At 33.9% G+C, this 10691-nt stretch overlaps 2 protein-coding genes across 3 annotated transcripts in view; both read right to left on the bottom strand.

The window, feature by feature from the left end:
• Nucleotides 1-253: 253 nt before the first annotated feature.
• On the bottom strand, nucleotides 254-1508 carry LOC110116716 (salicylic acid-binding protein 2). The gene is made up of 3 exons (XM_020850414.2): nucleotides 1082-1508; nucleotides 770-913; nucleotides 254-679 (listed from the first exon to the last, which is right to left on the bottom strand). The coding sequence occupies exons 1-3, from the start codon at nucleotides 1451-1453 to the stop codon at nucleotides 401-403; spliced, it is 795 nt and encodes a 264-aa protein (XP_020706073.1). The 5' UTR covers nucleotides 1454-1508; the 3' UTR covers nucleotides 254-400.
• Nucleotides 1509-5478: 3970 nt separating this feature from the next.
• LOC110116694 (isoamylase 3, chloroplastic) overlaps nucleotides 5479-10691 on the bottom strand; it is a 49387-nt gene continuing 44174 nt past the window's right edge. The window contains exons 12-16 of one of the 2 annotated variants that reach the window (XM_028698581.1): nucleotides 7236-7340; nucleotides 7056-7154; nucleotides 6107-6168; nucleotides 5863-5977; nucleotides 5479-5776 (exon numbers count right to left, since the gene is read on the bottom strand). In XM_028698581.1, coding sequence (XP_028554414.1) covers nucleotides 5663-5776; nucleotides 5863-5977; nucleotides 6107-6168; nucleotides 7056-7154; nucleotides 7236-7340 — 495 coding nt within the window. In that variant the 3' untranslated portion in view covers nucleotides 5479-5662. The remainder of the gene's footprint in view (nucleotides 5777-5862; nucleotides 5978-6106; nucleotides 6169-7055; nucleotides 7155-7235; nucleotides 7341-10691) is intronic. The other variant, XM_028698582.1, reaches the window with a different exon arrangement.

Below are 10691 nucleotides of genomic sequence, written 5' to 3'. Positions count from 1 at the left end.
TGAATATTTGCTGACGTTTTACTATGTTTTTTGATGCCCTTCTGAAAAAAGCAACAAATCCTGACGGTTCTTTCTGTCCGGCGTCTTCACAAAATAATTTATCAACAAGGCCTTAAAAATTGCGTCAAAATTCACATGATATAGATGCGATGAAAATTTTAAAATCATATCAGTTATGCTATCTATTTCTTTTTTGTTACAAACAAAAAAAATAAGCAGATCCTTATAAAAAAAAAGATCAAAATGAACACAGATCGTTTCCATTAAGAGCAACAATCAGAAGACTTCCAAATCAATCTCTTCTCACTGTTAAAAGACGACGATACATTTAAATATATATTTATTCATAATGCCCCCCGACATGTATTTCACACATAAATTAAATATTATGCAGATAGATTTATATATATTTATGAAGAATGGTTATGAGGTGTTTGCAAAGTTCCTGAGGCCTCGAAAGCATGACCATATGATCTGCCTCAATCTCCATCACTTCCTTAACCTGATTATTACTAATCATCCAACGCTGGTAATCTTCAGTAATGGCTGCATCTTGCTTGCAGACGATGTATACTTTATCAACTGAGCCATATCCTTCTTCAGAGAGAATGGGAGCCTTCTTCAGATCCTCTTGGAACAGTGATCCAGTTCTTATCAGTGCATTTGCCAGAGCCAAATCCTTACTTACCAGTTACCATTAAAAAAAATTATCATTTGCAGAATTCGAAGAATAAAAAACCACAATAATCTTCATTAATTAATGATTCACCTCAGGAGCACAAAGTTGGTACAGATGCTTTCCCATGAACTGAGGGCCAAACAACATTGTGATGAATGGTTCTTCTCTTTTTGGAACTCTCACCTCTTCGAATTCAGTATCCATCCATGCAACAGCTGAAATAGACTCCCCAAGCTGCTTTTGTCACACATGAAAAGGTTAATTTTTCAGCAGAAAAGTAATCAGCAGAAACTATATTTCTGGCATTTTTCGTCGGAAGAACAGCCGGAAATATTTGTGGCGAAAAAAATTGCCGGTGTTGTTTTCTGACGCGATATTTCCGGCGTATTTTGATTGTCATACCTTACTAAAAACAGATGGAGGGGGAGAAAGAGTATCTGGCATGAAAGCAGATACGAAGACAGCAACGGCTATTTTTTGAGGAAAAGTTTCCATAGCGAAAGCCAAATTCAGTCCTCCTAAGCTATGACCGACAAGGACGGCTTTTTCTCCTTCTGGAAGTTGAGCCAAAGTTTCCATCAAAGGCTGGGAGTACTCGGCGAACGTGAAAACATCTTCGACCATTCTCTTTTTGTTGATGCCCGATGCGGCAAGATCTAATGAGAGAACAGAATGGCCATCGGAGCGCAGAGCGGCCTCCACTTTGTACCAACTCCAAGCTCCATGACAAGCACCGTGTACTAAGATGATTTTTAGTTGCTGCTCTGGAATCATCTCTGTTTGGCTTCTTGAACGAGGAAGAAGATGCTTAATGAGAGAGAAAGAGAGAGGGAGGAGATGGAGAGAGTAGCTGCAGGAATTTCTTATTCCTTATTCAATTCAAATGGGCTTTGCAAGAGGGTACCCACACCTCTCAATTTATAGAGAGATTATCTGTGCGGACACCGGACGGGAGAACCGTCTGGTTCACGTTCAGTTACCGAGTTATACCGAGTACCGAGTATCACTCTGTATAAGCTCGATGCTGGACGTGACGCATTTTTATTGGGAGCTGGAATCGGACATAATAATTTTTTCAATTTATAACAATAGGAGGAACAACCATCTTAAAGCCGAACAAATATATAACAATTTCCTCCTACGTACACCTCTCATTCTCTCGAGAAATTATTGTGTGCGGAATCCGAATGCATTCGGATTCAAATCACTATGCGCCATGTCACTGGATGCACTGGGCCCCGGAGTGTATCCGCTGACGTGGCAAAGGGTGATTGGAATCCGAACGCACACAATAATTTCTCCATTCTCTCTTTTTCATTGATAATCAGAGCTACAAACTAGCAGATTAGCGTGAGCTGCTTCTTTTTGTCCTTTGAAAAATCTAAAGCTTTTGTTAGTTTATGTGGAAAAAACGGCATGTATACTAACCAATTAATTAGGTCCCCTATTTCACCTTCTCTTCCTTCTTAATTTGAAGCACGAGTTAATTTTTGAAAAAATAAAAATAAAAAAAAGAAAATTTTCTAAAAAAAAATTGCAATAAAAAAATCCCAAAGAAGCACATGCTTTTGAACGGATGCAATTATTAGCTATGATTAATCAATTATTTCTTCTTTGTGTAATTTGTCCTATTTGCACCGGATAGATTTAAGTTTTGTTTGAGACTGTGTTTTTCGTGCTTCTTAAAATGATTTTTTAATAAAAAATTAAAAAATTTATACTAAAAAATTACTTTAAGAAGCTATAAAAAAGCACTTCCAAATGAAGCCTAAGTTTCTACGTACTCTTTTTTATTAATTAAAGTTAAGCTCTGAATCTCATTTCTCATAAAATTTTTAATTGATTAATAATCAAACATGAGTGCTATTTACCTCATTCAAATGAAAATAAATCCTGTATTTACATATATACCTACCAAAAAATTTTATAAAAAAATTACTTTAAGAAGCTATAAAAAAGCACTCCCAAATGAAGCCTAAGTTTCTACGTACTCTTTTTTATTAATTAAAGTTAAGCTCTGAATCTCATTTCTCATAAAATTTTTAATTGATTAATAATCAAACATGAGTGCTATTTACCTCATTCAAATGAAAATAAATCCTGTATTTACATATATACCTACCACTGAACTCTTTATATGCAATATTTAAAATGTCTTATATACTTATCTATCATGGTAATTTATGACATATAAATACAATCTAAATTATGAAGGAACTTTCCACACTATCCATGATTGTAATACCTGACCTAATTTTAGCCATGAAAATGATATAATAGAGCTATAATCTCCTGATCATATAAGTATAGAACTTGGTCTTTCACTGTTACTCGCATCCTTATTAGAATGTATGAGATTATAAACTAGAGGAAGATTGTGTGGTTACTATCACTCGGATGAACATGGTAATTCTATCTATTTCCTTAAGTGGGGAGAAAATAACTACGAGTTCTGCACCTCTGGGGCTGGTTATTGGTAGGTTTCTACCGACTGTTGTCAGCTGAGAGCGGCTGTGATCAACATCAAGAGGTTGGCGGTGATGGCGGTGGTGGCTGACAGTAGGAATGATGGTAAGTTTCCATTGTATTTGTAAATAACCAAAAGTAGAAGAATTCCAAATACATCAGATTTGAACTAGACGATGAATTAATTACTTTTAATTGAAAATTTTATTTAGTATTCCTTGTACTTCAAACTAAACACTAATATTTGTATTCCTTGTACTTCAAACTAAAGACTAATATTTCTAAACTCTTGCATTTGAAATAATTTACACCGCTTTTATAACAAACCAAACATCCCTTCAAATTTAGATTGTAATATGAAAATAAAAGAAAACACATGTTAAACATTAAATTTAAAAAAAAATTAAAATTTTAACCAAATAAATTAAAACAATTATACAAAACGCCTCTTCTATAAATTAAAAAAAAAAAACTATTCCTTTAATTTTATGAATTCGCACGTTCCTTCTTAAGTAATTGCCCATCTTGTTATTTCTAGGTCAAATTAATAAAAGAGAAGAATCGATAATAAATTTAATGAGGGGATCTTGGCCCTAAAAATTTGGAGAAATGATAAGCCAACAAAATAGTTGGGTCTACCTAATGCTTATATTCCTATTTCGGCTAAGATTTTTTTTAATCAATTAAGTTAGCTAATAACTACATGATATATTTATATTACATACTTATTTTATAAATAGAAAATAAAGTCATTTTAGTTTTTTTTTTTCTAATTTTAAATAATATGCTTAGATTTTAATTTTCATCCAATCTCTTTATATAAATTAAAGAAAAAAAAATTGTAATATACAATTTTAATCAAAATTGTGCCGGCATTTACTCACAAATGTTTTTCGGCACATTCAAATTTCATGCAGAAGGCATACCCTACAATATTTAGGAATGTGAATTTGCATTCAAGTCCCTTAAAACTTGGAAATTTTTTCCTGATTAAATTAAATTAAATCAACAAGCTTAATAATAATAAACTGGACAGCTTTTTTTTTTTTCTTAAAAAAAATAAAATAAAATAGTTTTTATTTGATCTAAATGCACATAAACCTCAATCTGTGCAGTACTTTATATTATTTTACGTCACATAGGAGAAAACAAATTTGTTATGGCTTCCCTTCCTTGAAAGGTGCTACAAAAGCCTTAGAAACGTTGACGAGGAAAATCTCATTCTGGTATTAAGATATGGTACATCGCACTTTATTTTATTGGTCAAAGAATCAACCAAATAAAAAATATAATACTATTCACCTTATTTTTATTGATAGTGTAAACATTTTGGATAAGGATAACTAGGCTTAAATTAATGAGGATTTTTAATAATTATTATATTTATTTGAAGAAAAATATAATTCATAACCAATTAATTAAAATTTATATTACATTCATCTACAAATAAATCCAATGATCATTAAAGTCCTCCATGCTAAAATTGAATAAGCAACTCCAAAATTTATCAGTATTGTAAGCTCTATGTATCAAGATGAATTTGATGGCACTCACTATGCAGTTATTACTTATTAGCGTATATTTTCTGGAAAAAAACCAATATATTGCAAATCAATTAAAGACACATCAGAATGTCAAAAATTACCAGCTACCATCCATTGTCAATCGCCACCGCTCGCATTGTCATAGGGTAAATTATTGGGTCAGGTCACCAGACGTGTTTAAAGCCCAATGAAAATACGCCACATCACCTCCTACTCGATACTGCTCAGTACCGAGCTCAATACGGCTCGATACTCAGTACTTCACAGTACTGTGAATACCGAACGTAAGCTATGTCTGATGACTTGATCCAATAATTTCCCTTGTCATAGGCTGCCACTCACCACTCACCATCTACCTCAACCACTATCCTCGCCATCGACCACCTTCATTTAACTATTATTCCAAATACACTCTATTACATTTTACTTTTCTTCAAGACAAATAAAAATAAAAACTCTCGCATTTGTAATATACTCTACCAAACAAGTGAAAAATATTTTCAAAATTTACAATATAAATAGCCTCTCAGTATAATCAATGTCGGTAAATCATGAGAAATTATTCTGTGCGGAGGCCAGATGCAAAACACTGTTCGGAGACCAATCAGAATGCACAACAACAACAGTAACAAGCCACGGTACCGAGCTATGGTACCGAACAAAAAGATGACGTGACGCATTCTGATTGATTTCTGGATGACGTTCTGCATCCGCACAGAATAATTAATCGTCAATCACAGGCTGTGATCCATCATCCAAAACAACACTCACATCTTCCTGAGTTCAAGCTAAAATAAAATCTAACATAGTTATTTCCACCGACCACAAATAGGCTGCATATAATTTAAAGAGCGTTCGAATGTATTTAAAAGGCTAATAAAATCCTTCCATCAAACTTCTGTATAATCTTATATGGCGAACATTCTCCAGAAGCCTTAACATGCTACTTTTATCTTCTTCAAAGCATCTCATCTCATGGTTTAGCTTCAAGAATAATTGAAGAATATGGCGCCATATTATACACAGATCCATTGAATAACTCTCCTTCAGAAACAAAATCTTTAGGGGATTCAAGATTTGTGTCTACCTGCAATTTAGAAATTTTTTGAAGTAATTTAAGGAGAATATTTTATTTCATTACACATAGAAGGATTGATTAGAAGGGGATCATACCACTCTGTGCCATCGTTTACCATTTGGTGGTGAAGGAACTGCAATTTTAGTGAAATAGTCATGCGCATTGAAAGCAACATAGATATCTCCTCCAGAATTATTATTATCATGGAGTCTGTGGAAAAATAAAAAACAAAAGATTCGAGTTATGTTAATGCATTAGGAGCAGTATAATAGGTCTTTTGACCATTCTAGCGTATCAAAATGGCTACAAATAGCAATGGATGGAAAAAAGATCCCTCACGTGAATGCTAGGAATCTGCTATCAGGATTATCCCAGCTGTCCTCATGCCAACTCACGTCATTCTGCATGACAAAAACCCATTAATGATGAGTGCTGAAGCATAATATGTACACACACAATATATGCTGGTCTCAAATCCAAGTAAAATCCTGCTTGATGGGCTTAGGCTGCAGTTGGAACTGCTTTTTTACTACTTTTTAAACAGCTTTTTACTGCTTTTTAAAATATTTGAAGTAGAAAGCCGCTTTAGAAAGCAGTCCCAATGAAGCTTGAGTTTCTCAGCTAACGAACTACTCGTGGATTGGGAAACAATGAGAAAATTGATATTGAGATATTCTAACAAGGTGGGACTTTTAGATTGCTTCAATAACTATTTCCTAAGATCTAGACTTCAAATTGAGTTGAGACTGTTGAAGATTACGGTTTCGTTTGGGAATACTTTCTTAATGCTTTCAAAAGCAATTTTTTAGTACAAAATTTCTAGTTTAAAAAATTTTGTACTAAAAACCTATTTTAGAAAACAATAAAAAGCAATCCCAAGTGAAGCCGAAGCTGATCTCAATGCCAGGTCATTTGGGGGGATCATGCCAAGAAAAAAATTAGTTGAGAATATCTTGATTAAGTTGAATTATGATGGATTTTGAAAGTTTTGAATTTACTCTAAGATGACTATAATACAAGAGTTGATTGATTATTATATATTAAATTCATTTTAAAATAAATTCAAAAGATCATAAAATCCATCCTGACTTAATTTCTTCCAGGAGCCTAATCCCAACAAATCCCATTCATAAGCAAAGTCACAGTTTTCTCCTATTCTGGCTGATTAAAAGAAGTGTTGTGTTGCATGTGGCTTCAATAGAGATAAGAAGAATTGAATAAAGTTGCAGTCATAAAACTCGTTAAATTGCGTCTCTTAATTTTTAAAGAAGGATAAGAAGTGATTTACTTCTTTAAGAAATCGGTCACGTCTCAGTATAGGATGTGTGCGGCGGAACTTTATCATCCCCGAGAAAAACCTAAAAAGAGAATCTCTTTTTGCCTCTAACTGTTCCAGTAAACAAAGAAAACATTACTTCCCATCCTCAACAATGAAAAAAAAAATAAATAAATAATTGAAGCTTTCCACCTCTACCCATTGGAAATGGTTGATGGAAGTATCGTGCCCGTAGCTATTATTATTTCCATGCCTTGTATGACCATATTCATCTCCCATCAACATCATTGGCGTTCCCTGCATAAAGAAACATGTGTATTTAGGAGATTAACATTTGGGTTATTTGTGTGGATGTATTAAAAGTGTAGACTAAATCAAATGTAGGGGTTTTGAAGTTTCAGGTTTTTGATTGAAAGAAAATGAATTACTAGATAATTTATTAAGGGATTTGAAACTCATTAGATAATTTATTAAGGGATTTGAAACTCATTTAACATTCGTCCAATTTAGACAATTCCAAATACATTGTATAACTTAATCAGTACAACACTTCAACATCTCTGCATGAATCAACATCGTGACCTCCCCTTCCGCCACGTCACGGATGCTCTGTGCAAATCGATACAATGACATCCTCTCTTGAGCGAAGACGCTTCCACCCACTCTAATGAAACCTCCCTAAACACGACCCCCCAACACCCTTGATGATGCAACCTCACTCCCTCATGGGGCGCTAACCAACACCGGCTCTGATGACGCTGACCCCAACACCCGCACTATCATAAGTAAACCACACTCTAGAGAGAAAGAGAGAGTTGAAATCATCAAGTAGAGAGGAATGAGAGCTAAGTGGTGATTGTTTAGTACCAAGGCTAGTTACTTAAAAGACTAATGAAAGTCTATGCATTTTTTTTCCAAAATATTCGATATAAAGACCCAATCTCTCTCTCTCTCTCTCCCCCCAAAAAAAAAAATCAAACATATGAAACTAAAGGTCCAATTACAAGAGCCCAAGAAGATGCTAAAATAAGAGTCCAATCAAGGTCCATTACAAAAGGCCACTCATAAAGAAATAATTAAATTAGAGTGATGGTGAAATAGATGGGATATTATTAGTAGAATTCAAGTTGAATGTTTGCAGTGTGTGTGATACAAAAGTCCCCTCAAACTTAAGAAAAAATTCTATAAGATGGCGGTTAGACCTGCAATGCTTTATGGTGCAGAATGTTGATCATTAAAAGAGAAGCATAATATTAAGTGTTGCAGAGATGAGGATGCACAGGTAGATGAGTGGCTTTACTCTTAGATACAAGATACAAAATGGGCATATACATGAAAAGGTTGGAGTAGCTCCAGTGGAAGATAAGATTAGAGAGAGAGAGTCGTCTTAGATGGTTTGGTTGAATAAAACGCGAGCCTTCCAATGACCCGGTTAGGAAAATAGATGTATTAGATTTGAATTATGTTAAGATAAAGGTAAGACCTAAAGACTTGGCTAGAAAATATTAGAAATGACCTTTCTTTATTAGATTTAATTGACAATTTAAATTTTAACAGGGCACCATGAAGAAAAAGGATTCATGTAGCCGACCCCACTTTGTAAGATAAAGGCTTGATGTTGTTGTTGTTGTAATAATTGAATTTTAAAAATAGAATATAGAAGGCTTGGATTTTTTTAGGGAGCATATATGATTATCCATTTAATGAATTAATAAAAGTGGTTGTCACATTCCTCCATTAATGACTACCTACTCTCTTTTCCTCCAAAAAACTTTCCTCTTATTTTTTCATTTTGATTTATTATTGTAACTCTATAAACAGTGCTCATGGGTAATGATAAATTTTAGCTTTTGAATTAGAAGAAAATTTTGTAGAAATTTATTCTTTTTGGTTAGTTCTTGGTGGCCTACTTTGACCAACCTTGATGGGATTGATTAGTTATCCTTTTTTATTTTTATTGATATTCTTGTTAAATCTTTAAATCATATTCCCCTACACCCTAACCATCTTTCAACATCATTCAACCACAACTCAAGCATTAAAAAAAAAAAAAAGTCGACCCAACCCTCTTCAAAATCTTTTGACCTAGCTTAAGATTTTTTATGTTAGTCTCATTCTCCATATCACCACAAGATCTTTAATCTTACAAAACTCTATCATCTACACTAGATCATAAGTCCACATTTTAATCTAATCTTCTGCCATCATTTTAAGTCATTTACCCTTACTCAAAACCCATTCTCTAAAATAAACATGCAAATCAACCCAAACTAGCCCAATAGTACTAGTCTTGGCATACCTTTCACCTTACCCCTCCAAACTCTTATTTTCACCAAAAACTCAACATCACTTATTTAGATAATAAAATAAATATTTCTAAATATTTTTATAAAATAATCCCACTAAAAGGCCTCCAACTATCATCATATTTAGTATTAAAGCAAAGCCTGGAGAGAGATAATTTAGTCAAACTTTTTTACCAAATAGAAGAAGCTTTCTTCTTGTGAACTTGTCTTCAAATTTATGAGTTATTCCAAAACTTATGAAGAGAATTAATTTCTTTTTATAATAATTTAAATTTATATTATTAGCATGGAAATGAAGTACATAACTTGCAAACCGATGGTGATAACATAAGATTCCAACAAGTGAGCTCTACCATATAATTCAGCTTTTTTCCCTTAATGTGAACTTGTCTTACAAAAAAGATTTCCTTGAGAGAACACCTTGGTGAGAAGGTGCTCCACACTTCAAATAAACCCCATAACTAGTACAAATTTAAACTTCAGTTATTGTTCTTTTTACTTTCTTTGTTAATGCTTATGGTTAACTCGACAAGTTTATCTAAATTAACTTGTGATAACTTGCTTTCTAAGGAACTAGAGGCTTGGTTGTCTTAAACATTTTTCTTTGCATTAAAATTACATGCATAGAAATACTAGTGTTAAACTTTGTGTTTTAACGCCTAAATAAAAATTTGTCAAAAATACTTAAACTGTCAAATAGCTTAGGACGTAAGAGATCTTGCACACCCTCCTCACCTGAAAGTTCTCTTAGCTTGAAATTTCACATCGATTACACATTTATATTGTCAAATACCATTTTTCTCGAGTGGTTTTGCCGCCAAATGGCACCATGAAATATCGGTTATGGCCAGAGCCAATGCGTTCCTTGTTAGCATCAAATCTTTGAGATATGGATCAATAGGATATGATCGATAGGGCACAAAGCCCTCTGTTAGCTAAGGTGGATTCAAATTTGTCCCCTTAGACAAACATTCAACCCCGGTCTACAAGGTACCCTTGGACGAAGCAACCCATGGCTGCCGACAATGATCCTTCTGTCAGGTTGGGTCGACTACCTCCTCTGACTAAGTAGACCAGGGACCATGATGGCCCGGGACGACGAAACCATGGGATCTTGATCGGGTCTATCATCTATTCCCCAACCATCCGCTTTAAGTGCAGGATGGTGAAATTTCTACTTTAAATATAAAATCTTCAAATTCTCAAATCCAACATTCTCAAATTTCAATACCCACTGCTGCTACTATATGCCAGATAACACGTATTCTATACGTATCTGATTGACGACTAGCCTTAATCGAAAGTTCTCTCTCGTGATCGGGAGAGGTAATTAACTATAGGG

The sequence above is a fragment of the Dendrobium catenatum genome, unplaced genomic scaffold, assembly GCF_001605985.2.
Source record: "Dendrobium catenatum unplaced genomic scaffold, ASM160598v2 fragScaff_scaffold_1116, whole genome shotgun sequence".
In the NCBI taxonomy this organism is placed as follows: Eukaryota; Viridiplantae; Streptophyta; class Magnoliopsida; order Asparagales; family Orchidaceae; genus Dendrobium; species Dendrobium catenatum.
The sequence above is the reverse complement of the archived record's forward strand: the minus strand, read 5'-3'. Positions and strand labels throughout refer to the sequence as shown.

What these genes read in the sequence shown, in the direction of transcription:
- LOC110116716 (XM_020850414.2), bottom strand. Translation starts at nt 1,453, where the DNA reads ATGATTCCAGAGCAGCAACTAAAAATCATCTTAGTACACGGTGCTTGT. An exon ending in CTCCATCTGTTTTTAGTAAG is followed by an intron (nt 914 to 1,081) that starts GTATGACAATCA and finishes TGACAAAAGCAG; the next exon opens with CTTGGGGAGTCTATTTCAGC. An exon ending in ACCAACTTTGTGCTCCTGAG is followed by an intron (nt 680 to 769) that starts GTGAATCATTAA and finishes CTGGTAAGTAAG; the next exon opens with GATTTGGCTCTGGCAAATGC.